Raw genomic sequence first — 27,449 nt, forward strand, 5'->3', positions numbered from 1 at the left:
GCGACGGCGGCTCCGGCCGGCAGGAAGCGGCTTTCTGAGCCAGCACAACCCGACCCCGCCCGGCCCGGGGGCAGGCGCCGCGATCCCGGGGAGAAGGGCCGGGCGCGGGCCGGCCGCGCGGTGCCACCGGCGGGCGCGCACGTAGGGTGCGGCCGGCGCCCAGGGGCAGGCAGTACCTGCCACCCGCCACGAGGCCCACCTACCGGCGAAGGCAGCCCTCCCTCCCCCTCCGCCAGGCCTCTGCTCAGCCACACTGGTCTATGCGTACGTGGGAGTTGGGAGCAAATTATGTCACAAAATCGCTTCCAGGAGAGCCCTCTGCGACCCCAACCGCAGCACCAGGTTAGGGGTCCATACCTGGTTGGCTGAGGATGAGTTGATGAGAGAGAGAATACTGGGGGACACCCAGGCAAATGTAGGCGGTTGGCTTTTGTTTTTGTTTTAGTTCTGACAACGTGGCCTGCAGAGGTGTGAGTGGGGTTAAGAGGGGAGTATACCTTAAAGTTAAAATAGAGATCCTGCAAAGTCCACAGAAATGAAGAAAGAACCTTTGAGGCCTTTCTGTATTTTCTGACATTCCATAGTGAAATCAATATTTTTTAAAAATGCAGCTTCACTCACACACACACACACACACACAAAAGACACGTGTAGAGAATTCTACTGAAATGGAATGATTTGTGAGAAACTGAAGTTTCCAATGCAAACATGTTGATTCACAAGAGAAATTCCACGAACCATTTCTAGATAAGTCTTTCAAATAACAGAAGTGTAGGGATCCCCCAACTCCCTGCCCAGGAGGCCCTCCCTGGTCAGCACCCCGAGAGCTCAGGGTCATCTCCGCCCGGCCTGCCCGCATCACCTGGGACCACAGGAAGTGTCTGTGCAACGACAGAGGCCTGTGAGAGGGGATCTCAGATATCATGTCAATCCTTTACAGAGCAGACACAGCAACACGGAGAGGCCAGTGTCCAAGGAGATTCACAGCTGGAGCCAGGACCTTTCCTTCGGACTAACACTCGCTCAAGTCCTACACAGCATAAGGCCAGTGTTTGCTTATGTGAGCTAACCATAGGGTGTATTGGCTTCTACTGAGAAGGAAAAGGAGAGTGGGTGATAATTACAAGCTTGCATGGGGATTCGCCCAGGCACACTAGGCCATATGGTCACCCTGTACTTACAGAAAGAGACAAGTTAAAGTTTGTCATCAGTTGAAACCGGTTTGGCTCAGTGGATAGAGCATCAGTCTGTGGACTGAAAGGTCCCGGGTTCAATTCCGGTCAAGGGCATGTACCCTGGTTGCAGGCACATCCCCAGTAGGCAGCTGATGGGTGATTCTCTCTCATCGGTGTTTCTAACTCTCTATCCCTCTCCCTTCCTCTCTGTAAAAAATCAATAAAATATATATTTTTTAAAATAAAATAAAGTTTATCATCACACAGGTTAAAGTTTACTGTGTGTTTCCTAAGTACCTAGGTACCAGGCACGGGGTTCTAAGGTCTTGTCTTTAATCCTCTTGTTAATCCTCATGGGACCCTCAGAAGCCAGTAAAATTCCACGTGGCCGAAGAGGAAACTGAGGTCAAACACCCTGACCACACTACCATAAGGGTGTGGGGGTGGGAGGCCAGGAAGGCTGGTTCCAGAGCTGAGCTCCCAACAGCTGTTCTAGGTACCTGAACCTGTAACCCACACGCAAGTTGCATTTGACCTTCACGGTGTGTGAGAGAAGCGAGCCAACCTTTAGAACTGGGGAGATGTCACAGATAAAGCTAGACTTCCAGCTTCTCTTGGAAATACTGAGAGGCCTGGCAACACCGAGCCAGCCAGCGTGCCTGCAGGGAGGGGCTCACAGTCCCCACCCATCCCTTTTGTGCCCCACCCCCCAGCTCTGAGGTGGCAGGAGAGTGGCCATACATTATCACACTTGTGCTGCCAAGGCTGGTGTGGCTCAGTTGGTTGAGCATCACCCTGTACATGCACCAAAAGGTTTCGGGATGTTTCTCTCTCACATCAGTCTTAAACTCTCTCTCTCTCTCTCTCTCTCTCTCTCTCTCTCTCTCTCTCTCTCTCTCTCTCTCTGTTTTTCTCTTACATCGGTCTCATATTCTCTCTCTCTCTCCCCCTCCCGCCCCCCACCTTGGGTGAGGCAGAAAAAGAAAAGAAAAAAAGAAGAATGTGCCTATTTCAAGCTGGAAAAAAAAAGAGAGAGAGAGAGAGAGAGAGAGAGAGAGAGAGAGAGTTTCTCTAAATTAGACTCCACTGCCCCTACAACCACAGTCCCTGGGACACGCCGCCTTCCTGTTACAAGATGCGTCTGAGACACAGCACAATGCGATTCCGAGAAAGCACACCGCATTTCACAACCAGCTTCTGCTCTGCTCCCTGGCCATCCCCCCAGCCTAGCTTAGTAACAGTCAAGGATGACTTGTTTGGTTCTAAAAGCGAAGCATGGCCCTCTTTGAAGTTCGCTGAACTGGGGCCCTTTTTTTTTTTTTTGCCAGGGAGCCTTCAGGAGCGCCCTAAAAACGTGCCAAAGACCAGACACCTGCTGTCTCCCGCAAGGACAGCCAGCAGGACTGACCCACACCTGCTCTGGAGGCCCCGCGGTGGAGGTCCGCTCTGGGATCTGGACCCACACAGGTTCAAACCCTTGATGGGCCCTGGGCAGGCGGCCTCATTTCTCCCAGCCCCACCCACTGCAGGGAGGGCACCAATTAAGACCCATCTCGTGGGTTTCTGGAGGAGTAAGCGAGAAAACACGTGAAGATGCTCTGTAGCCGGTGAGCCCTACCCTTTCATTATTGTTGTGTGTGTGTTTTTATATTTAAGCAAGACCCTCCTTTGTGATCAGGCCCTGAGCTCAAGAATCTGTGTTTTCCAGCAGAGCCTGGGAACCAGGCTCAGCAAACACAGCCATCGGGACAAGAGAAAATTACAAGAGGAAGGCGAGCCAAGGACGCCAGTGTGTGAGCTGCTCTTCAGAAGAATTCAAAGAAAAATAAACCCACGGTCCAGATGTGGAGTCCTCCTCCCATCCCGAGGGGGCCCGGCCCCTGGCGGGCGTCGTCTGTTCCTGGCCTCGGCACGCTGACCCTCAGGTGTGCCGGGAAGGGAGCTGCAGGGAGAAGGCCGAGGACAGCCTGGCAGGGAAGCGTGGGGGGCCTCGGGGGAGGGCAGGGCAGCCGGGGTGTCCAGCCACATCCTGGTTCTGCAGAAATAAACTCCAAGGGCAGTCACAAAGGGAAAATGAGGTCACACAGTGCAAGCTGGAAGGGAGGGAGTGAAAGGCGGTGGGGTCATGCCTGCGCCACGTAGCATGGCAAATACTGGGACAGGAGGCGGAGGGCAGAGGCTGCATGGGACCCTCCCCTGGGACTCAGGCAGTCACAGGGCAGTGGGGCCCCAAGAATGGGAAGGAGAAAAGGCGTGAGGAGCTTGGGCTGGGAATCAAGATATAGCCCAAGCATTCAGGTCTGGTTCTGCCATCACAACCTAAGTGACCTTAGAGAACTCAAAATATTTTCTCACCTATACACGGCATCATAAAAAACCCTCCCCGGCTCCCGGTGAGACAGACAGGGAGGGATCCACAGGAAGGTCCACCCGATCCTCTGAGGGTCTCCCTCCCCCACTAAATGAGCAGGAGCTGGGTCTCATCCCCTCCCCTCCCCAGTTCAGTTCATACAGCAGGTGCTCAATGCATGCACGCTGAACTGAGCAGGACCCGGGGAGGGGGAAGGGTTGCACATCCTCTAAATGACACCCTCCTCCAAAAACAGAGCTACGCACGGACAATGAAGAGGAGGGAAACATGAAATTATGTCTTGTGCCAGGAGGTTTGGGTTATACGTAACGTTCCATTACATTATTATAATGTTTCTAGAGTAAATAAAGCAGAGGGGAGGGAGGCACAGGGGGCATTTTAAGAGCTCTCTGCATTTCCCACAGAGCTCAGCATTTCCGCTCAGCCAATTTAACTTGCTTGGTCCCGGACAGCCACAAAAGGTCACACGCACAACACCCCGTGGCCACCACGGCCGGTACAACATCACAGAGGACCTGACATGCAAAGGCACGTAAGCATGGGTCTCCCCACACGCCTTCTCGTTCCCCACTCTTGTTCTGACTTCTCCCCTACGTTTCCAGGACCACACAAAAGGACCGCTCCCGCCATCATCACTGTTCCTCCCTCCCTGACATGAATTAAAAATCAATGGCATGACTAAGAGAATTCAGGCTCTAAATTAAGGTGACCGGCCGAAACCGGTTTGGCTCAGTGGTAGAGCGTCGGTCTGCGGACTGAAGGGTCCCAGGTTCGATTCCGGTCAAGGGCATGTACCTGGGTTGCGGGCACATCCCCAGTGGGGGGTGTGCAAGAGGCAGCTGGTGGATGTTTCTCTCTCATCCACGTTTCTAGCTCTCTCTCTCTCTCCCTTCCTCTCTGTGAAAAATCAATAAAATATATTTTAAAAATAAAAAATAAATAAATTAAGGTGACCGGACGTCCCGCTTTTGGCGGAACAGTCCCGATTTTTAACGATTTTTGGGGACTTTTGTAAAACGCCACGGGACGCGGGAGAATTTGTTAAAAATCGGGACTGTCCCTCCCAAAGCATCCGGGACGTCTGGTCACCTTACTGAATACAGGCTGAGTTTCGGTTCCCGCTCCTGAACTAGTCATTTGACCTCTCGGGGCCTCGGCGTCCTCATCTGTTGAGGGGAGAATGTACCCGTGTTTACCACACATCACAATCACCGAGCCTGTGCCAGGAGCCACGCCGTGGGCGCCCTGCCCCTCACAGCCTGAGCAAGAGGTCCAAGTGGCTCCAGCCCTTCTGAAGGGGATTTTGGCAACGCATCTAAAAAGCTTTCAAAAACACGAACCCTCTGACCCCAGGATTCACTTCTTAGGAATTTAATTTAAGGAAATAACTAAGAGCCTATGCAATGGCCATTGGGTGATAATAATGTGTAATATAGATTCATTAGTTATACAAAAAAAGTGCCGCTCTAGGAGAGGGGTGTTGATAATGGGGACATAGGGGAAATCTCCATACCTTCCTCTTAATTTTGCCGTGAAACTGATTGCTCTTCAAGAAATTCTTAATAAAATAGTAGATTGAAATACAAAAAAAAAAAACAAAAAAAAAACAAAACAGAAAAAATCTATGCAAAGACTTAGTTACACAAACTTATTTATTATAGCAATGTTTGGGGGCAAATTAATGTCCAATGATTTGGTGTTGATTGTGTAAATTGAAATAATGTCACATAATAGAATACAGACATAATGCAGACAATAGAAATTAATTTTAAAAAGGGTATTTAGGTGTGGACAGAGCTTTACGATCTGATTTTTTTAAAATATATTTTTATTGATTTCAGAGAGGAAGAGGGAGAGAGAGATAGAAACATCCATGATGAGAGAGAATCATCGATCCGCTACCTCCTTGCAAGTCCCCCACTGGGGATCAAGCCCCACAACCCAGGCTTGACCAGACTGAAACCCAGGACCCTTCAGCGCACAGGCTGACGCTCTGTCCACTGAGCCAAACCTGCCAGGGCACGATCTGATTTTTAAAAACTGAATGTATAGCCCTGACCCATGTGGCTCAGTAGGCTGGGTGTCATCCTGCGCACCAAAAGGTTGCCAGTTCGATCCCCAGTCGGGGCACATACAAAAAATCAACCAATGAATGCATATGTAAGTAGCACAACAAATCGATCTTGATCTCTCAAGTCAATAAAGAAATAAAAATATATTCCCTAAATAAAAATGTTAACTAAACAGCAAACAAGGGAAAGATATTTGTAACAAATAGGGCAAGAAATTTACTAAAGACAATGAGAAAAACATAGAGGCCCTGATCATGGGAAGGTGCTAAGACCTGAAGAGAGAAGATGATCAAAGCTATAAACAGGTGGTTCATCAAGAAGAACTATCCAGGTCTAAGAAGCTTCGGGAACATGTTGAAGAGCATTAGGAATACTAATGTCCTTATTTGCGGAATCTGAGTGCTGGTTCCTTGGGTGTGTTCAGTTTGTGAAGTCAGTGAGCTGGACATGTATGATGTGTTCACTTTCCTCTATTATATTATACTCCAAGAATTACAATTTTTTAAAACAAGGAAGGGCCGAAACCAGTTTGGCTCAGTGGTAGAGCGTCGGTCTGCTGACTGAAAGGTCCCTGGTTCGATTCCGGTCAAGGGCATGTATAATACCTTGGTTGCGAGCACAACCCAGGTAGGGGGTGTGCAAGAGGCAACTGGTCGAAGTTTCTCTCTCATTGACGTTTCTAGCTCTCTATCTCTCTCCCTTCCTCTCTGTAAAATATCAATAAAATATATTTAAAAATAAAATAAAATAAAATAAAATAAAAAACAAGGAAGGATAAACACAAAAGAGAAATTGGGTGGCGGAGGTGGAGTGGGCGGGAAAGGGAGAGGGAGACTGAGGAGAAGCATGTAAGTCAGTCCTGGCATTCCTCAGAGACACAGCAGCTCAGTTCCTGACCACTGCAATACAGCGAGCCACCGTGCATACAAACGTTATGCTTACCCTGTTGGGTAGTCTATTAAATGGGCAATAACATTCTGTCTAAAAAGTAATGCACTGTACATACCTTAATTTTTATTTTTTATTTTATTTTTTTCCCAGAGCAAGAGGGAGATGGAGAGAGAGAGAGAAACTGATCAGTTGCCTCCCATACACACCCAACCAGGGACTGAACCCACAACCTGGGCATGTGCCCTGACCGGGGAATCGATTTTTGGTGCACAAGATGATACTCAACCAACTGTGCCACTCTGAAAATACAGAGTATGGCCAGGGTTGTACATACCTTAATTAAAAAAATACTGCCCTGGCTGGTTTGGCTCAGTGGACAGAGTGTTGGCCTGTGGACTCAGGGGTCCTGGGTTCGATTCCGGTCAAGGGCATGTGCCTTGGTTGCAGGCACATCCCCAGCTGGGTGCGGGGGAGGGTACGGGAGGCAGCTGATCCATGTTTCTCATCGATGTTTCTAGCTCTCTCTCCCTCTCCCTTCCTCTCTGTAAAAAAATCAATGGAATGTATTTTTAAAAAAATACTTTATTGCTGAAAAATGCTAACCATCATCTGAGCCTTTAGCGAGTTGTAATCTTTTTTCTGATGAAACATTTTGTCTCAATGTTAATGGTGCTCAATGATCAGGGTGGTCGCTGAAAATTAAGGTGGCTGTGGCGATTTCTCAAAATAAGACAATGGCTGTGACCGGTTTGGCTCAGTGGACAGAGCGTCGGCCTGTGAACTAAAAGGTCCCAGGTTCGATTCCGGTCAAGGGCATGTACCTTGGTTGTGGGCACATCCCCCGGTGGGGGGGGGTGCAAGAGGCAGCTGGTCGATGTTTCTCTCATTGATGTTTCTAGCTCTCTATCCTTCTCCTTTCCTCTCTGTAAAAAATCAAAAAAATATATCTTAAAAAAATAATAATAAGACAATGGCCCTGGCCAGTTTTGTTCAGTAGTTGGGGCTCAGCCCTTGGACTGAAGGGTCACGAGTTCAAATCCAGTTAAGAGCTGTACCTCGGTTGCAGGCTTGACTCCCAGCCTTGGTCGAGCAAGTGCAGAAGGCAGCAGATCAATGTGTCTCTGACACATCGATGTTTCTCTCTTTGTCTCTCCCCCTCCTTTCCACTCTCCCTAAAACCAATGGGAAAATATCCTCGGGTGAGGAGGATTAACAAAACCAACAAAAAGACAGCCATAAGGTTTGCCACATGGATGGACCTTTCCTTTCACGAGCAATGTCTCTGTAGCATGCGATGCGGTTTGACTGCATTTTACCCGCAACAGAACTTCTTTCAAATTGGGAGTCAATCCTCTCAAACCCTGCCACGGCTTTATCAATTAGGTTTATGTAATATTCTACATCCCCTGCTGTCATTTGAACCATCTTCACCAGGAGTAGACGGCACCCACTACAAGCCTTTAATCATGAGATTCCAGCAGTTCGCTCCCACCACCAGGTTTCACTTCTAATTCCAGTTCCTTTGCTATTTCCATCCCATTTGCAGTCACTTCCTCTCCCAAAGTCTTGAATCCCCAAAGTCATCCACGAGGGTGGAAATCAACTTCTTCCTAACTCCTCTGTTAATGTTGGTGTTTTGACCTCTGCCCACAAATCACAAATGTTTTTTTTTTTAATATATTTTATTGATTTCTAACAGAGAGGAAGGGAGAGAGATAGAGAGCTAGAAACGTCGATGACAGAGAAACATCGGCCAGCTGCCTCTTGCACACCCACAATGTGCATGCCCTTGACCGGAATCGAACCTGGGACCTTTCAGTCCGCAGACCGACACTCTACCACTGAGCCAAACCGGCTTCAGCCACAAATGTTCTTAATGGCATCCCTTCCGGAAGTTTTTCGATTTGCTTTGTCCAGATCATCAGAGGAATCACTATCTATGGCAGCTACAGCCTTATAGCCTTACAGATGTGGAAGTCAAAGAACAAGAAGAAGAAGAAGAAAAACAGATGTGGAAATTAAAGTGACTCCTTGACCCACTGGCTGCAGAACGGATGCTGTGTTAGCAGGCATGAAAACAACATTAATCTCGTACATCTCCAACAGAGCTCTTGGCTGACCGGATGCATTGTCAGTAATATTTTGAAATGAATCTTTTTTTTCTTTTTACTCCAGTGGGCTTAAATATTGAGTAAACTATGTCATAAACAGACGTGCTATCATCCAGACTTTCTTGTTCCGTTTATAGAGCACAGGCAGAGTAGATTTAGCGTAATTATTACGGGCCCTAGGCTTTTCAGGACGGTAAGTGAGCACTGGCTTGGACAAAAAGTCACACAGCTGCATTAGCCCCTAACAAGAGAGGCAGCCTGTCCTTGGAAGTTTTGAAGCCGGGCACTGACTTCTCTCTAGATATGAAAAGTCATAGGTGGCATCTTCTTTCAACGTAAGGCTGTTGTAACTACATTGGAAATCTGTTGTTTGGTGTAGCCATCTTCCTTACTTATCTCAGCCAGATTTTCTGGATAACTTGCTGTGAGATTCTGCATCAGTACTTGCTACCTCACCTTGTACTTTTAAAATATATATACATTTTATTGATTTTTTTACTGAGAGATAGAAGGATAGAGAGCTAGAAACCTCGATGAGAGAGAAACATTGACCAGCTGCTTCCTAACGGGGATGTGCCCGCAACCATTGTACATGCCCTTGACCAGAATCAAACCTGAGACCCTTCAGTCCGCAGATGCTCTATCCACTGAGCCAAACCAGTTCTGGCACACCTTGTACTTTTGTTATTAAGACTAGAAGCCCGGTGCACCAAATTCATGCATGGAAGGGTGGGGGGTGTCCCTCAGTTCAGCCTGAATCCTCTCATAATCATGCCCACTGGCTCTTAACTGCTTGCCTCTCTGTCTGATAGCCCCTAACCCCTCTGCCTGCCTGATCACCCTTCACCACTCAGCCTGCCTGCCTGCCTGCCTGACCCTAATACCTCTGCCTGCCTGATGGCCCCTAACCACTCGTCTGCCTGCCAGATCACCCCTAACTGCTCACTGGGAGGCGGGGCCAGCGGCCATGGTCGTTTTGGTCTCTGGTCACTCTGTTCGTCACCAGATTTTTATTATATAGGATGGCTTCTTTTTTGTTGTTAATCCTCACCCGAGCGTATTTCTTCCATTGATTTTTAGAGAGGGCAGAAGGGAGGGAGGGAGGTGGGGAGAGAGAAAATAATATTGATGTGAGAGACACATCAATTGGTTACCTCCCTGAATGAGTCCCAACCAGGGACCAAGGATCGAACCTGCAACCCAAGTATATACCCTTGACCAGGAATCAAACCTCAGACCTTTAGGTGCTTCTTAAACTTCATGAACCAACCTATACTACGTTTAAACTTTTCTCCTGCAGCTTCCAATGTCTCTCAGCCTTCAGAGAGCTGAAGAGAATTAGAGCCTTGCTCTGGATTAGGCTTTGGCTTGAGGGAATGCTGTGGCTGGTTTGATCTTCTATCCAAACCACTAAAACTTTCTCCGTATCAGCAATGTGATTGTTTATCTTTCTTTTTTCCTTCTTTTTTTTTTTTTTAAATGTTCTTTCTTTCCATTCTTGTAGGGTTTTTTTTTGTTTTTGTTTTTTAATTGATTTTTTACAGAGAGGAAGGGAGAGCGATAGAGAGCTAGAAACGTCGATGATAGAGAAACATCGACCAGCTCCCTCTTGCACACCCCCTACTGGGGATGTGCCCGCAACCAATGTACATGCCCTTGACCAGAATCGAACCCGGGACCTTCCAGTCCGCAGGCTGACGCTCTACCACTGAGCCAAACCGGTTTCGGCCATTCTTGTAGTTTTTAATTTTCAAATATTTTTTATTTCAGAGAGGAAGAGAAAGGGAGAGAGACAGAAACATCATTGATGAGAGAGAATCATTGATTGGCTGCTTCCTGCACACCCCACACTGGGGATCAAGCCCACAACCCGGGCATATGTCCTGACTAGGAATTGCACTGTGACCTCTTGGTTCATAGGTCAATGCTTGACCACTGAGCCACACTGGCTGGGCTTGCTTTGTTATTTTTTCACTGGAGTAGCGCTTTTATTTTTCTTCAAGAACTGTTCCTCTGCATTCACAATTTGGCTAACTATCTGGTGCAAGAGGCCTAATTTTTGGCCTGTCTCCGTTTTTGGCTTTTGATATGTCCCTTCTTCACTAAGCTTAATCATTTCCAACTTGTGATTTAAAGTGAGAGACCTATAACTCTTCCTTTCACTTAAATTCCCAATAGTTAATCAAAGGGTTAGTAACTGGCCTAATTTCAATACTGTTGAAAAGGAGATCTGAAATGGGGGCGGTGCGAACAGCTGATTGGTGGAGCCGTCAGAACACACACAACCTTTACCAATGAAGTTCTCCGTCTTATATGAGTGGGGTTCAAGGTGCTCTAAGATAATTACAATAGTAACCTTAAAGATCACTGATGACAGCCCTGACTGGCTTGGCTTAGCGGTTAGAGCGTCGGCCTATGGACTAAAGGGTCCCAGGTTCAATTCCAGTCAAGGGCATGTACCTTGGTTGTGGGCACATCCCCAGTAGGAGGCAACTGATTGATGTTTCTAACTCTCTCTCCCTCTTCCTTCCTCTCTGTAAAAAATCAATAAAATATATTTTTAAAAATGAAAAGATCACTGATGACAGACGACCATGACAAATACAGCAATAACGAAAAAGTCTGAAGTCCTGTGAGAACTACCACAATGAAACGCAGGGACATGAAGCAAGCCAACGCTGCTGGGAACAGGCCCCTCCCTAGATAAGTGATCCTGGATCTCAGCCTGTTTGGCTCCATCTCTTTATCTGTGAAACGGAGGGATGAGCGGGTGACAAAGGCAGCCTATGTGGGATTGCCCAATACCGACCCTGCTGATTTTATGTGCTCAGTAAATGGTCACATGGTCTCCAGCGCTCATTGATTGCACAATGTCACACAGACACAGACATGCCGTGAAGTTCATAAAACGTGGGAAGCCTTCCTAAAGGCTTTTCTGAGTTGCCCTCCCGTCTCTCCACGCGTACCGCCATTCAGTGCTCATAGAATTTTGTGTCCTGCTGTTCTCCAAGAGCAAACTGGTATTGCAATGCTGGAGTCCTCTCTCCTTGCCTCTGCTGTCAACACTTGGCTAATTAGTACAAAATGAAGATGCTCACCTTTGGAAGAGCTCCAAACCAGTGAGCGCCCCAAAAGAGAGCTTCTTCAGACAAACCTCCTACGAAGGGCCTGCAAGCGGGGGAAGCTCAACTCCATGTCCTTTGGAAAGACAATGGGAGGGGCAGGCATGCAGCTGCTGGGAAAACTGCGACCGGGCCTCAGCCCGCAGGGCCTCAGCCCTTGGGGTTGTCAATTCGCACCCAGGTTTGCTCAAACCTTTGACAGCCAGGTTGGAGGGCTGGCTCTTTTGAGCCTGGGAAAGGCCCGCCCACCCAGGGAGGCTCTGATTGGCTCCGTGGAGTTACATGCTGCAGGCTTGGCCAAGATGTGTGATGGAAGTTGGGGAGGACTGCCCCCTGTACCCCAAATTATAGACATGTTTAAAGAAAAAATATCCTTACCCTGTTAAATAGTATCTATATATATTAAAAAGATTAATATGCAAGGTGTCCCCTTGGGAATTTGGGAGAACGGGTGTTCAATCCCTCGCTATGACATGCACTGACCACCAGGGGACAGTGCAGAACACGGCGGGTGACCAGTGGCAGTGGGGGAGGGGGAGCACTGAGAGGGCGACAGAAGGAGGTGGTGGGGGAGGCAGGGGCCCTGATTAGCCCTGATCACCAGCCAGGCCTAGGGTCCCTACACTGGGGACCGTGCACGGGGGCTCTAGAATAACATAAATAGTACCAGACGCCCAGTGCATGAAATTCATGCACTTGGTGGATGGTCCCTAGGCTGGCCTGCACCTTCTCGCAGTCTGGGACCCTTCAGGGGATGTCTGCCTGCCGGCTTAGGCCCGATCCCCTAAGCCGGCAGTCAGACATCCCTTTTGCAGCCCAAGGCTCTCGCCATCCGGGACCCCTCATTCCTTACTGCCCATCTTCAGTGGAGACAGGAGAGGCTCCCACAACCACTGCTGTGCTCACCAGCTGTGAGTCCGGTGCTCCCCGCCCCCTCCCTCCCTCTCCCCTCCCGTGGGAGCGCACTGACCGGTGGTTGGTGTGCATCATAGCCACCGGTAGTTCTGCCATTTGGTCCATTTGCATATTAGGGTTTTATTATATAGGACAGCAGCATATGACATACATAACCTGTTGAATTTTGGTATGAGCTTTCTACCAATTTTATCCGAACACCCAAAATACAATTTATGTTCATGTCTATTTTGTATGCATATACACTTCCATACAAATATTTCTGAATCCCGTGGTCCTTAATATTTCAGCAAAAGGGTTTGTCTGTCTTTAATATGCTGTTCCATGATGCAATATACTACATTTCATTTACTCCTTCCCTAGCTGTTACTGGTCTTCAATTTGTAAACACATTTTCTTAATTATAATTAATGTCATGTTGAACATATTGTTGTATTCAATCTTTGTAGGCCCTCTTATGAGAAGTGAAGCCCTAACTGGTTTGGCTCAGTGGATAGAGTGTTAGCTGTGGACTCAAGGGTCCCAGGTTCGATTCCTGTCAAGGGCATGTACCTTGGTTGCGAGCACATCCCCAGTGGGGGAGGGTGCAGGAGGCTGCTGATTGATGTTTCTCTCGCATCGATGTTTCTAACTCTCTATTCCTCACCCTCTCTGTAAAAAATCAATAAAATACATTTAAAAAAGAGAGAAGTGAAAATGGCATCTTGCTTTTTTTTAACTACTAGCGATTTTAAACATTTTCCTTAGGTTTATTGGACACAGGATTCCCATCTTTGTGGATGCTGTTCACAATCTTTACTGTCTTATCTTTTCTGATCTTAGATGCCTTAAAACTATACTAGAGATTCTTGGGTTTTTTTTCTCATTTCCTTATATGAGCTTCTCACCATATACATTATATATATATATATATATATATATATATATATATATATATACACACACACACACACACACATATATATACACACACACACACACACACATACATACACATACACACACACATACATACATACACACACACACACATATGTATCGCTTCCCTTTTTGTTCTTTTTAAGTTTTATTGGGGACCCCCACTCTAATCACAACTTCTCCCATTAAGGTAACTAATCACTGAGCACCATCGGCCAGGGTTGGCATTGCGTTTTTCACCACTCCCGGCCAGTTTTGTAAAATGTCCACAGTCTAAAATTAGCCTGATGTTTAATATCATTCAATTCACGTTAAACATTTTTAGGAAGAAAACTATGTGGGAGATGTTGTGTCCTTTCCATTGTATCACACTGTCCGTTTGTCCCCTTATTGGTGATGCTATTTTTTTATTAAAATATAGTTAATGTACAGTATTACAAGAGAAGGGTAAAAACTGTATGGTTTCACTTCCATGTGCAGTCTAAAAAAATAAAACCAGACTCAGAGATACAGAAAACAAACTGATGGTTGCCAGAGGGGAAGGGAGGGGGAAAGGACAAAAAAAAAAAAAAAAAAAAAAAGATGAAGGGGAATAAGAGGAACAAATGTCCAGGTATAAAATAAATGGCACAGGGATGTGATAGACAGGCACAGAGAATACAGTCAATATCAGGATAACCTTGTTCAGTGTCAGATGGTCACTAGACAGCGTGATCACTCTGTTGGGTATATAACTGTTGAATAACTGTGTTGTATACCTGAAAGTAATGTAATATTGTTAGCTCATTGGCCATGAACCAGAGAATCATGGGTTCGACTCCCAGTCAACCTGGGTTGTGGGTTCGATCCCCATGTGGGAGGCAAACAATCGATGTGTGTGTGTGTGTGTGTGTGTGTGTGTTTCTGTGTGTGTGTGTGTGTGTGTGTGTGTGTCTCCCTCCCTTCTACTGTCTCTAAAAATCAATGGGAAAATAGCCTCGGGTGAGGATTAATAGCAACAAAAAAAATGCAAGGCCATGAAGACAAAAAGGCCAAGCAATTATTGCAGATTAAAGAAACTCGACAGACTTGACGCCAAATTGAATTCTGGACTCACAGCTGTTAAAAGCAGCTGTACAGGGCACTATGGGGACAACTGGAGAAATGCAAACTCGGCCTGTATCTTAGGAAAAGTTGTATCTATGTTTCTTGTATGTGTGATGATGGCATTGTGGTTATAAGGATGTCTTTGCTTGTAGTTGATACATGGTGAAGTATTTAGGTGTGAAATGTCACATCTAACAACTGCCTATAGCTTAAACACACACACACACACACACACACACACACACACACGGTAAAGCAAATCCAGCAACATGTTAACAGTTGTGCTTCTCAGTGAAGACTTACAGAGCTCCTCACTGCCTTCGTTTTTGCAGCCTGGCCAGTGGTCTGAGGAGGAGTATAATGCCCATGCAGTCCCATGCGACTCTCCCGACTCCACATCATGTCTCTCAGATGTACCCGTGCTAACGCATGTAGCCAAGGTCCGCTCATTCACTCTGCACTGTATTTCCTGGCGTGTCTGTATGTCATTTATCCCTACTTCGTTCGACGTGCATCTTTCGTTTTGCTTTGGCTGTTCTAAACAGTGCTCCAAGCTCTTCCCAAACCACCAGTGCTCTGCGAAATCCCCAGATCCTTCAGAAATGAGAAGCAAGGACGGGGTTATACCAGAAAGTCCTTTCCTCGGCGACCAAGACGGACCACAAGGCTGTGTCCAGGGGGCTGGTGTGACTCAGAGTGTTCCCTCTGCGGTCGGACAGGCTCCCGACCCTGAGATTTCAGAGCAGCCTCACCTCCACCTTTCTTTTAATGAACTAAAACTAGCACCTCGTGCCTTAACTGGTTTGGCTCAGTGGATAGGGCGTCGGCCTGCGGACTGAAGGGTTCCAGGTTCGATTCCAGTCAGGGGCATGTACCTTGGTTGCGGGCACATCCCCAGTAGGATGTTTCTAACTTTCTCTCTCATGGATGTTTCTAACTTTCTATCCCTCTCCCTTCCTCTCTGTAAAAAAAATAAAATCAATAAAATATATTAAAAACAAACAACAACAACAAAAACCTAGCACCTCAAACGCAATCAATGACTCTATTGACATTACTCTCCATTTGGGGGATTGCTCTCAAAACACAAGCGCTGGGAAGGCAGGGACCAGGCCTGATTTACTCCCCATTGTGTCCTCAGCACCAAGCAGCATGCCTCGCGCATTGTCAGTGCTCAGGAGAAAAAGACAAAACAGAAAACAGAACAGTTAACCGAATGAATGAATGAATGAATGAATGTTCTCCATGATGGGGCATGCGTCTTCATTTCATTGTTACTGGGGTGTACACATTCTGTCAGACTGCCTCGTGGTCATAAGATGTCTAATCATTGTTGTGTACCGCCATTCGCTGCATATGTGTTACTTATCCTAGCCACATACGTGGTCAGTCATGGTAAGGTATCTTTGTTTGCTACACTCCTCCTGTTGGGCTTTTGGCTGGTTTCCGGTTTGTTTTGCAACCACAAATAGCACTCCTAGGAACTTTTTCCCCTCTTCGAGATTAATGAGTTCCCAAAAGTGGAATTAGGAAGTCAAAGGCTACCAAGTCTTACATACCTCGTTTCTGACAGATCGTCTGAAAGACGGAACCAATTTGCAGTGGCCCAGTCACACACACTAACCTCCTCCCAGCTCTGCCAAGCCAGGTTTCCTGTGTTTACTAGTTTGATTCTGCATTTAAAGAAAGTTATTTCTTCAACTTCTAGTGATCTGTGCCCTTTCTATGTGACAACTTGCCATCTAAGCTTCCTCAAACATGACCAGCTAGACACTGAAACCAAAAATTTTAAATTGCAATCCAGTTGTCCAGTAACATAGAAAAGTGAAGATTCCGTTCCTTACTAGTGTGTTTTTTCTGGAGTGTCTCACATTAACTTCTCAGAACAGCTGAAGTCTGCTAGAATTTACTTCAGCCCATCGGACCTTCCTCTGTTTACGCAGTGCCATATGTTTGTGTACGACTGTGACCTCATCTCAGACTCGGGAAGAATAACTCTCCTCAGGGCCTCTCTACTACAAAGAGAAATATTCTCCTCTCAAGTAAAAAGGACTCTTTTATAGCGATGTGGGCTGATGGCTGCTAACTTGTGGCAATCATTTAGTAATATACACACAGCAAATCATTATGTTATGTACCTTAAACTAATACAATGTTATATGTTAAGTATATCTCCATAAAACCAGGGGGTGGCTCTTTAGAACACTTAACTGCTCTTTCTTTCTTCTTCTTTTCTTAAAATATAGTTTATTGATTTTTTTTACAGAGAAAAGGGTAGAGAGAGTTAGAAACATCGATGAGAGAGAAACATCAATCAACTGCCTCCTGCACGCCCCCTACTGGGGATGCTCCCACAACCAAGGTACATGCCCTCCACCTGCATGGAACCTGGGACCCTTCAGTCCATAGGCCAACCCTCAAACCAGTCAGGGCTCTTTCTTTTTCTTTTTTTATGTTAATCCTCACCCAAGGATATTTTTCCATTGATTTTTGGAGAGAGTTAGAAGGGAGGGGAGAGACAGAGAGAAACATCAACGTGAGAAAGAAACATCAATTGGTTGCCTCACATACACACCCAGTCCTGGGGCCGGGATTAAGCCTGCAACCAACCGAGGTACATGCCCTTGGCTGGAGTCCAATCTGGGACCTTCAGTCTGCAGGCTGATGCTCTATCCACCGAGCCAAACTGACTAGGGTTTAAAAAAAAAAAAAGTTTATTGTTCAAGTGTTACAGATGTCCGTCCTCCCCCCCACTTGGCTCCCTCCTTCCCACCACCATCCCCTCCCCTTCACCCCACTATTATCTGTGTCCATGGGTTATGCATATATGCATATGTTCTTTGGTTGACTTCCCTCTCCCCCTTTTTTTTTTTATTTCAATAAATCTTTACTGAATGCCATCGTGTCCGAGGCCCTGTGCTGGGACCTGGGCGGGGACAGAGGGAGGAAGTGGCCCCGGCAGGTGGGTGGCAGAGATAAAATGCAAGAGGAGCTCTGGAAAGAAAGGCTTCCTCAGAGGCGGCGACTGGAGTGCCTCCAGGGAGAGCCGGGACTCAGACAGGATCCTGGCGAGAGGACCACGTGGGGCCTCTGTGGGTGCTCAGTTCCGCTCATGCAATGGGGTGGAGAGAAAGGGTACACCCTGGCCATGGGAAGCTTCAAACTCTCAATTCAGAAACTTCAGACTTGGTTCTGTTGACGATTAAAGCTGCCCATTAGGGTCACGTAGTGTGACCCTGGCCGACTGGCTCAGTTGGTTATAGCATCATCCTGACACTTCAAGGTTGTGGGTTCGACCCCCCCAACTCCCAATTAGGGCAGATACAAGAAGCAAACAATGAATGCATAACTAAGTGAGACAATAAATTGATGTTTCTCCCTTCCTCTCTCTTGAAAATCAATCAATCAATCAATTAATCAATCCAGTAGAGTTTAGATCTGTTTTAAGGAAAAAAATGTGTCTGTAATTAGGATTTATAATTGAAGACTGTGCTTTTTCATACTTAAATCCATTTTTAAAATATATATATTTTTATTGATTTCGGAGGGAGAGAAACATCAATGATGAGAATCCTTGGTCAGCTGCCTCCTGGGAATGCCCCCAACTGGGGAACCAAGCTCACAACCCAGGCCCTTGTCCATAATCGAACCCGGGACCCTTTAGTCTGCAAACCAATGCTCTATCCCACATGTGTCAAACACAAGGCCCGCGGGCCAAATCCGTCCCGCCAGGCCTTGCAATGTGGCCCGCACCAAGCTGTCATCACTGCACTTCGCTGCGTTTCCATCACAATGACAGTTTATGACTGTTCAGTAAACCATTCGGCCCGCGATTTAGGCTGGATTTTAGATTTTGGCCCCTTCTCTGATTGAGTTCGACACCCCTACTATCCACTGAGCCAAACCAGTGAGAGCTTAAGTCCCTTGCTACTCATATTTTCTCTTCCTAATAATATAAACAGCAATAATTTAATAATTCCTAATAAACTAGTGTGTCCAACAGGGTACCAGGCACATAACTCATCCAATGCATTGTTGCATTTCTTACAGTAGCCCTATGAGGCGGCATCACTTTATTTCTCCCATTTGACAAATGAAGGAACGGAGCCTCTGGGCAAGGCCGCGCGCTGGCGAGTGACGGTAAGAATGGTCCCACCCATACTGTCCCGATGTGCACTCCAGTGGACTGAGTGTGCGGGAACAGTCCCCGCACGCACACTCCTGCCTCAGTCTCCCCAGGCGCCTGGCACCTGCGCCTCCTTCCACTGAGGACCTCGGGGAAGGCTGGGACACCGGCTTCCGTTTTCCCTACAGGAGCACCAAGGCCACCTCACAAACCTCTTACCCTGTCCTCCGAGAGGGGGTCCCGGAGAAAGAGAGGAAATGAGACAGCCACTCCTCCCTCTGGGGTTCACCCCTGTGTGTGCCATCTGGGTGCTTGTCACTCAGACCCTCCGAGGCCCAGAGGGGGGAGGAGCAGCCAGGGCTGAGGGAGGACGGAGTCCCAGGCAGGGGGCCGGTGTGTACAGAGGCCTGGAGGAGGGGAGGCAGTGAAGGGACAGGGAGGGTGAGCAGGGCGTGCTAAAGGGAACAGGGGGCCGGTGTGGGGGCCGGGGGAGCTGGGAAGAAGCTACGGTTTCACAGCCCCCAGATAGCAACACGTCGGAGCCGTGGGGGCAACACACGGACTCTCAACAATGCAGAGTCAGAGGAACCGGAGGGGCAAGGGGCGAGGCCGAGGCAGACGGGGAGCACGGGCCCAGCCCAGCAGGCCGGAGGGGTCTGCACAGACAACGGCGAGGGAGAGGGAGAGGGAGCTGGTGGTCCCACGGGGAGCAGGGCAGGGAAGGACCGAGTCACTGGATGTCCACACAAGCCCATGCTCTCGTTCAGGGGCCAATGCAGTGCGCCCCGAGGGGCTGGGGCCAGCTGAGGCTGGCGGGTCCCCGGCCGCCTGTTTCCTGGCACAGCCCCGCACGGGGGAGGAACGGGGATGTGCAGTGCCCAGGGCGAGTTCCAAGAGCTGCGTCACCCTCCGATGGCCCACCCCACCCAGATTTATAGGGCCAGGCCTGGGAAAGCCGCCCTCCCCATCTCCTGAGGACCAAACAGGAAGAGGCACTTCCCGTCAGCAATGCCCAGGGCCCTCCAAGGACAGGGGGAGGTGGACTCCAAGGAACAGGCCTGGGCATCCCTGCTCTCCGCACTGAGCAGGCGCCGTCAGCACCCGAATGAGGGGAGAGACCTGTGCACCTGCCCCGGGAAGCTGGGCCTGGGCGGGGGGCTGGGCGGCGGCTGGCTCCTCCCCATCAGCACCCCCTCGCTTACCCACACCTCCTCGGAGCGGGCAACCCAGAGACCTTGAGGACACTTAGCAACACTCATCCTGCCTCTTGGGCCCACTGGACTGGGGGAGAGACCAGCACCTCCCCCCTTGGCGCTGGAGGGGAAACCCATAACTCAGAGCTGTCTGGTCCTTCCTGGCACATCCGGGGCCCTGCTGCACCCTGCAGACACAGCGTGGTCGGGCACTGAGGTAGTCATGCTCAGCAGCTACCCCTGGGTTCGAATCCTGCTTTTACCACTTTCGAGGGGTGTGTGTGTGGGGAGGGTGGGGGTGGTCTCGAGCAAATAGCTAATCTGCTGCCGGTGTGTCCGGGGGCAAGCACACCCTGCCAGGCAGTGAGATGCAGAAGAGCTGTGCCCACAGCACCTGGCAAAGCGCCCAGCCCATTGCTGTTCGCACGGCTTCCCCACGCAGGTTCAGCGGCTCCGGTTTGATGCTTACATCATGGGGAGCCCAACCGAATGCCCCTCTGAGCACCTCAAGGTGCTTCTGAAATCATCGCATCGGCCCGCATCACCGCACCACGGAGACCTCAGCAGGCCGAGATCCTCTGTGTGAGCAAATAGGGGCCACAACCCGGGGCTTCCTCCTCCCCTGCCTGGTCTGGGAGAACTCGGGGCCCCCAGACCAGCCACAGCTCCGGTGGGCACCCCCCCCCCCTGCCCTGACAGTTCACACAGGCGAGCGGGTGGGAACAGGAAGACTGACTCTGGGTGTGGGGTGCTGCCTTCCAAAAGGAAAGCTTCCCCCTGGCCCTTAGACCGCAGCGTCTGTCCCCACAGGAGGATTCCCCAGGTCTCCTGACTCCCTGGTCTGCATCTTTGGGGGGCTCCCAGCAACTCTTTACCCAATTCGCACCTCACTTCTCTGCTCAGAAACCTGCCAGGGTCCTCCAGGGCCCTCTATGGAAAGATGACAAGTCCCTCCCGCCCCCCATGCTGGCCTTTTTCGCTCAAGTTTCACCTCCACCCCCACCCACACCACCCCACCCAGGCACCCAGCAAGCTTCCACGTATGTATCCCCCAGAGCAGAAGAGCCCGCCCTCCCGGCCTCGCCCTCCCTGCTGCCCTCCCCTCCCCGCCTCTGCAAAGCCTGGCCCCACCCAGCCTCCCTCCAGCCAGCCTCGCTGACCTTCTGTGTGTTTGCCGCACACACACACCCCCCCCCCCCCCCCCCCCCCGTTCCTCCAGCCTCCGGACACGAAGGATCCACAGTCCCAGGTGGGTGACCGGCCTGTGTAAGTGATCACACCCCCTGCGCCTCCATTTTCACTGCAAAATGGGCCCAACGATACCCACTTCCCTGAGTTACGGTCAGAATCAAATGATTAACGGCACAGAAAGCATTCCCATGGCGGCGGGCCTGGCGCAGGCACCCCACCAACGGAATCCACCCTGCTCCCTGGGCCTGTTTCGCTCTCCAACACCGTTTCCTTTTCTCCAAGGACGCAGCTCACACTCTCTGGACTTTCCCTCCTCCGCCTCAAGTATTTGGCTCAGCCCTGAGCATTGAATGCTGTTCAAAAATGCAGTCATGTAACCAACGAACAGCCCTAGCCAGTCTGTCTGACTCAGTGGATAGAGCGCCGGCCCTCGGACTGAAGGGTCCCGGGTTCGATCCCATTCCAGGGCATGCACCCCAGCGGCAGACTCGATACCTGGCCCTGGTCAGGGTGCATGCAGGAGGCAACCAAAAAAGAGGAGGAGCCGGGACCGGTTTGGCTCAATGGATAGAGCGTCGGCTTGGGGATGAAGGGCCCCGGGTTCAATTCCGGTCAAGGGCATGTACCTTGGTTGCAGGGTGTGCAAGAGGCAGCTGATCTATGACTCTCTCTCATTGATGTTTCTAACTCTCTCTCTCCCTTCCTCTCTGTACAAAATCAATAAAATATATTTAAAAAAAAAAAAAAAGAAGGAAAAATGAATAGAGGTCTTCCAGCCACACGCACTGGGGGGCATCCCGCGGAGGTGGAGAAAGCTGGGTCCTGCCAGACCACGCCAGGAGGGCACTGCCGCCCGCAGCCTTGCTGTCCCAGGGGCTCTGCGCTGCCCGTCCTCTCACCCACAGGAAGCACCCACAGGCACCGTCCCTCAGGCTAAGCTTCACCCCAGCAGCAGTGGGGTGGCCTGACAAGCCGAGCTGAATCCCGGCTCCCACAGGCATTTCCCGGGGCCGTTCGGATCGCGGTAAATTCCTCCCAGTGGCCACTGATTCATCAGGTACAGGGGCCAGGGAACAGTGGCGTGCAGGGACAGGACCTACGACTTCACCCTCCTCTTAACCGCAGGCAGGGAGACCGGGCCACCCCACCCCACACCTTCGCTTCTGCAGAGGGGCGGTGAGGGCTGTTACCCAGGCAATGCCATTGGGACGCGGGGGCTCCGAGTGCAGGGACACAGCCAGAGGGGGAGTAGGGGCCGCGAGGAGACCAGAGCAGAGGGGACACTAGGTGGCCTCCCGGACAGGGCCTCTCACTACAGACTTCCAGCTCCAGAGGGTAGGGGGGGAAGAGGCCCAGTCAGCACAGTGGCCACGGCTCTCCCACAGCCTGGCTTTAACATGCCGTTCAGGGCCTCTGGAATGGCCTCCTCCCGCCTGCCTCCTGGCTCCTCCACGGAGAGCAAGACCCAGCAGGAGCCGGGGAGCAGGGCAGCCGTGAGCCCTGACCCGCAGCGGGCGGGGCGGGTCCACACTCAGTTCCGGGAGGGTCTGGGATTCACTCTGCCGGCCGCCCCCTCGCCCAGCAGCACACTGGGAGCAGACCTGTATTTTGGTGGCAAAAGTCACACCTGGTGGGCAGGCCAATCCAGCAAGCACTGGCTGTGGGACTACCCGGGACTTTGCACAAACTTGCAAACACTGCACTGTCTGTCCCTCCTCACTCACCCGCATCCCCACAAAGCCGGGGGGTGGGCTGGGCCGGCCTGGGCTGTACTGACCGCCTGGCAATCACAGCTTTGACTGGGGCAGCAGCCCCCGGAAGCGAGCGGCTCTTTCCCTTCAGTGCTCGGATTCTGGCTGAGGGGCCCACCCGTCCCCCCACTCCACTGCCGCCCTTTAGACAGAGCAGCAGGAAGAGAAGGCACCGCTCACGGTATTTGTTTTTTTGTTAGCCTGGTTTTTTGCATCTTTAAGTGGCTCTTTGGCTGTCCGAGATCTGTCTACTCTGGAGGGGTGCCAGCTTGGCCGGGGCCGCCCACACCACACAGACACACACATTCACAGACACACACTCACACACACCACACACCCACACCACACACACACACACATACACACATACACACACCACACACACACACACACACACACACCACACACACACACACATACACACATACACACACCACACACGCTCGCACACACGCTGTCCAGCCTGTGGCTGCATCCCGGTGGCACAAAACTGGCGCCAGAGCTCCGTCCCAGCCCTGAGGATGCCGCGTGCCACCGGCGCCCTGGCAGAGGCCCCCAGCCCCCAGGAGTTACTGAAACAGCCACCAGGCATCCGACCCGGGAGCGGCAAGGAGACCCTCCCGGATGGAGCCTCCAGCTCCCGCAGGCGCCCCGCGGGCCCGGGCCGCGGGCAGGGCGATGCCGGGTGGTCCGGGGGGTGGTCCGGGGGGTGGCCCGGGGGGAGGTCCGGGGGCTGGTCCGGGGGATGGTCCGGGGGGAGGTCCGGACGGTGATCCGGGAGGCCGGCCGGGGGTCCGGGGGAAGGTTCGGAGGGGGGTCCGGGGGGAGGTCCGGGGGGTGGTCCGGGGGGAGGTCCGGGGGGTGGTCCGGGGGGAGGTCCGGGGGAGGTCCGGGGGGTGGTCAGGGTGGAGGTCCGGGGGGTGGTCCGCGGGGAGGTCCGGAGGGTGGTCCGGGGGGAGGTCCCGGAGGCCGGCGCGGGTCCCCCACCCCGGAGCCCGCCCTCTCCCCCGGAGGCTGCTCCAGACCCCGGGCTCCCCTCCCCCTCCGCGCGCCACATCTGGTTCCACTCAGGTCCTCCCCCACCTCCAGGCGCTCCCTCCCCCTCCTCCCGCTTCCAGAGGAGCAGAGATTTTTAAAAACCCGGTCACACGCGCACTCACACGTTGGGGGGGAGAGAAAAGGGGAGAGAAGGAGGGAAAAGTGGAGAGAGAGGCCCGCTCCCCGCGCTCCCCCCGCCCGGCCCCCGAAGTTGGCCAAGTCGGCACGCCTTACCCGGGGGGGCGGCGGCGGCGTCCCCGGGGGGCGCGGGGCGGCCCAGGGGCAGGCCCCCGAGGAGCAGGACGCAGCGCAGCAGGTGGCGCGGCCCGGGCGCGGGGCCCGGCCGGCGGGGCCCCATCCCGCGGCGCGCGCTCGGGGCGCGGGGACGGAGCGGCGGGACGCGGGGCGCGGGGCTGTGATGGCCGCCCGCCCGCGAGGGGCTCTTCCTCCGGCCGGGACGGAGTGATGCCTCCCGGGGAGCGGGGAGAGGAGATGAGGAGGGAGGGCAGGAGGCAGGCGGCGGAGGGAGGGCGGAGGGAGGAGCGCGGGAGCGGGAGGAGGGTGTGAGGGGCAGAGGGGACGGGAAGCGGCGGCGTGGGGGGCGGGCGCGGGGCGGGGGCCGGAGCCGGAGCGAGGGGCGGGGGATCCGCGGGGTCGAGGACCCCGGCGTGCGCGCGCCCCGCTTCCCGTCCCCTCTCCCCGCCTCGCCTGCCCGCGGCGCTCGGCCCGGGCTGGGCGCCCCAGACGCTGCGTCACAGCCCCCCGGCCGGCGCGGGCGGGCGGGCGGGCGGGCGGGGGAGAAACTGCAAAATTTTCCGCAAACTTCGTGGCGGGACACGGGCTGCGAGGCCGCGCGGGGCGGGGGCGGGGGCGGGGGCGGGGCGGGGCGGGGGCGCGCGGCTGCCCCGGCGGCCACTCCCGGGCCCGGGCCCCTCCATCCCGGGCCCCAGCCGCCGGGCGTCCGCTGCCTTCCAGCCCCGGAGGACCCCTCCTCCTGTCCCGGGGGGGAGGGAGGAGCTCAGGACCCGGCCAGCGGTTAGGAGACTGGGGAAGGGGGAGTGCAAACTTTTGCATGTCGTGTTTTAGCGTTTGTGTAACCCCTGGCACAGAGGGGAGCCGTGCTTTTGGCCGTTGGGGCTACAGGGAGAGATGCCCCGGAGGACAGGCATCACGCTCACCAGCAAGGGGGATGGCTGGCTGGCTGGTCACACAGCACCAAATGGAAATGGCATGAAAGGGAAGGCAATCCACAACCAGCCTGTGTATTATGCAACAGGTCACACCGGGGATCTCGGCGCCGAGCCAGACAGACATTTAGAGGCCCTCGATGCAGAGGAGATTTCGTGTTCTCCCACCATGAGTAATCAAATAAAAACTATGGAACTCATATAAGTTTTATTGTTTCCTGCGGAGTCCACCTCGGTGCTATTTTTGGAAATAACAGATTTAAAAAGTTCTCTCCCCGCCCCCCCCCCCGCTTTTTTTTATTTTTATTTTTTTAACTAGGATTGCCTTTGGTAAATCTTTCCCCATCGCTGCAGCCAGGGGCCGGAGATGCTCACTTAGCTCGTCCCTTCTCTGCTGGACTGAGGTTCTCGGCAAGCACAGGGGGTACAGGGCCCCAGAGAGAGCACCCATTGAAACACCCTGGAAGGATTCCCACTATCTGCGCTTTTGCCCTAAAATACGGTCAGCAGCCAGGCCAAAGGAGTTGGTGGCACTCCGTAGCTGGCGTGGCTGCGTCCCTGCTGGTGACGGATGCTTCGTGGAGGCACTTGGGAACAGACCTCCTCCACGCGGTGTGCTGGGACCTCAGGCTCTGCAGGCTGCTGGCCATGCTGGGGCTGTCTCAGAGCCTCCCTCGGCCCCCCTTCTCACATTTCCCGTTATCTACACAGGGTCTGAAGGTTTGCTGGCTTTGGCTAAGCTGCTGTCTTCTTCCCTGTCCTGAGCAGCCCAAAAACAGGGTGTCTTCTCAGAGTCAACTTATAGTAAGGTGACCAGACGTCCCGCTTTTGGCGGGACAGTCTCTTTTTTTTTTTTTTTTTTTTACAATTTGGAAAGTTTCCAAAAATCAGGACTTTTTTAAAACGCCACGGGACTCGGGACAAATTGTTGAAAATCGGGACTGTCCCGCCAAAAGCGGGACGTCTGGTCACCTTACCTTACACTTACAGCTTTCTATCAGCTCACTTCTCTCTGGAAGTGCTGGCCACAGCCCTCACTAAATCCCCTTTCCTCAGAAGGGGAACTCCCTGGGGCAGGGCTCCCAAGGTTCTGGCACAGGGTTGGAGGGCCAGAGTAGGTTCTGGCACTCCTTCCAACAGCAGGGCACAAATCAACTAACTACCAGACATCCCCCCTGAATGCCGTGAGTCCAGAACGCCCACCATTTGCCAGCACCAGCCCAGGGTGCCGGGCACACACATGCTCTCTCGTTCCTTCAGTTCCCTGGGGAAAACTCAACCACCATCCATCCGTGGCTAGCCCTGTGCTAGCTGCGAGGGAAGCAGAGATGAGGAAACCAGGTAGCAGCCCCAGAATTGTGTGTAGTGGGGAAAACAGACACGATGTTTGCCACATTCCAGGCAGAGGAACTGCCACTCGGGCTGAGGAGCAGGAAAGTGCGTCTCACTAGCAGGGGCTGAGGTTTGCGCCTCTAAGTCTGACGCCCTGCTCAGCCAGCCGGGGCTAACCTTGTATTCTGCTGATCTGTCTGTCTTAGGTCTTGAACTCGCTGCACAAAGGGCAGGGCCACATGTGGGGGATTCTCCCCAAGGGGAACCCAGCCCCGGTCCCCCACGGCTTACAGACCCCGTGCGGGATCACTTGTCAAGGGAACATGGTCACAGTCTGCAGGCATGTTGGGTGTTGGGAAGAGTGGGGCTTTCAGAGGGACCCCTCACCAGCCCCCAGACCCTCATCTACTTCCAAAGGGCCAGTGCCCTCTAGGCCACAACCTCATCACCGTTCCTTTTAGAGCTCAGTGAGCAGCCATTAGTATGTGCCAGGGGTCAGGCCAGGGGCTGGGGACTTGGTGAACTCCACGACCTGGCCCAGGGAATTTGTGCCAAGATCCTGTTTGCCATAGTGGGATCAGTAACAGTCAGACACTGGCTGGCAGCCAAATGCAAGACAGTGGATCTGCTGAGTCCATCCAACCAGCTGAGAGGAAGGAGCACACACAATCCTGGCTCTCCCACTTACTGGTTTTGTTTGGTGAGCTCCTCCCTCTCCGAGTTCACAATTCCCATTTGGAAATAGGGCAGCCGTTCCTACATTGTTCTGGAAGCAAACACTCCACATAAAGGGATGATGCTGCTACGGCCCTCGCATAAAGACAATCAGGAATGCTAGTCTCCTCCAGCTTCCCATCTTCCTCGGCCTTTTGTACACCAGGTGTGTCTCTTTTTTTTAATTTATTTTTTAATATATTTTATTGATTATTTACAGAGAGGAAGGGAGAGAGATAGAAAGTTAGAAACATCG

General features: G+C 51.9%; 1 protein-coding gene across 2 annotated transcripts in view; it reads right to left on the reverse strand.

Annotated features, from left to right (window-relative positions):
* MRC2 (mannose receptor C type 2) overlaps positions 1-24,485 on the reverse strand; it is a 63,127-nt gene extending 38,642 nt beyond the window's left edge. Inside the window, exon 1 of one of the 2 annotated variants that reach the window (XM_036450649.2) lies at positions 24,195-24,485. In XM_036450649.2, the coding sequence (XP_036306542.1) occupies positions 24,195-24,318 (124 nt within the window). In that variant the 5' untranslated portion in view covers positions 24,319-24,485. The remainder of the gene's footprint in view (positions 1-24,194) is intronic. The other variant, XM_036450648.2, reaches the window with a different exon arrangement.
* Between the last annotated feature and the right edge of the window lie 2,964 nt (positions 24,486-27,449).

This window comes from Pipistrellus kuhlii, unplaced genomic scaffold, assembly GCF_014108245.1.
Source record: "Pipistrellus kuhlii isolate mPipKuh1 unplaced genomic scaffold, mPipKuh1.p scaffold_m20_p_22, whole genome shotgun sequence".
NCBI classification, from domain to species: Eukaryota; Metazoa; Chordata; class Mammalia; order Chiroptera; family Vespertilionidae; genus Pipistrellus; species Pipistrellus kuhlii.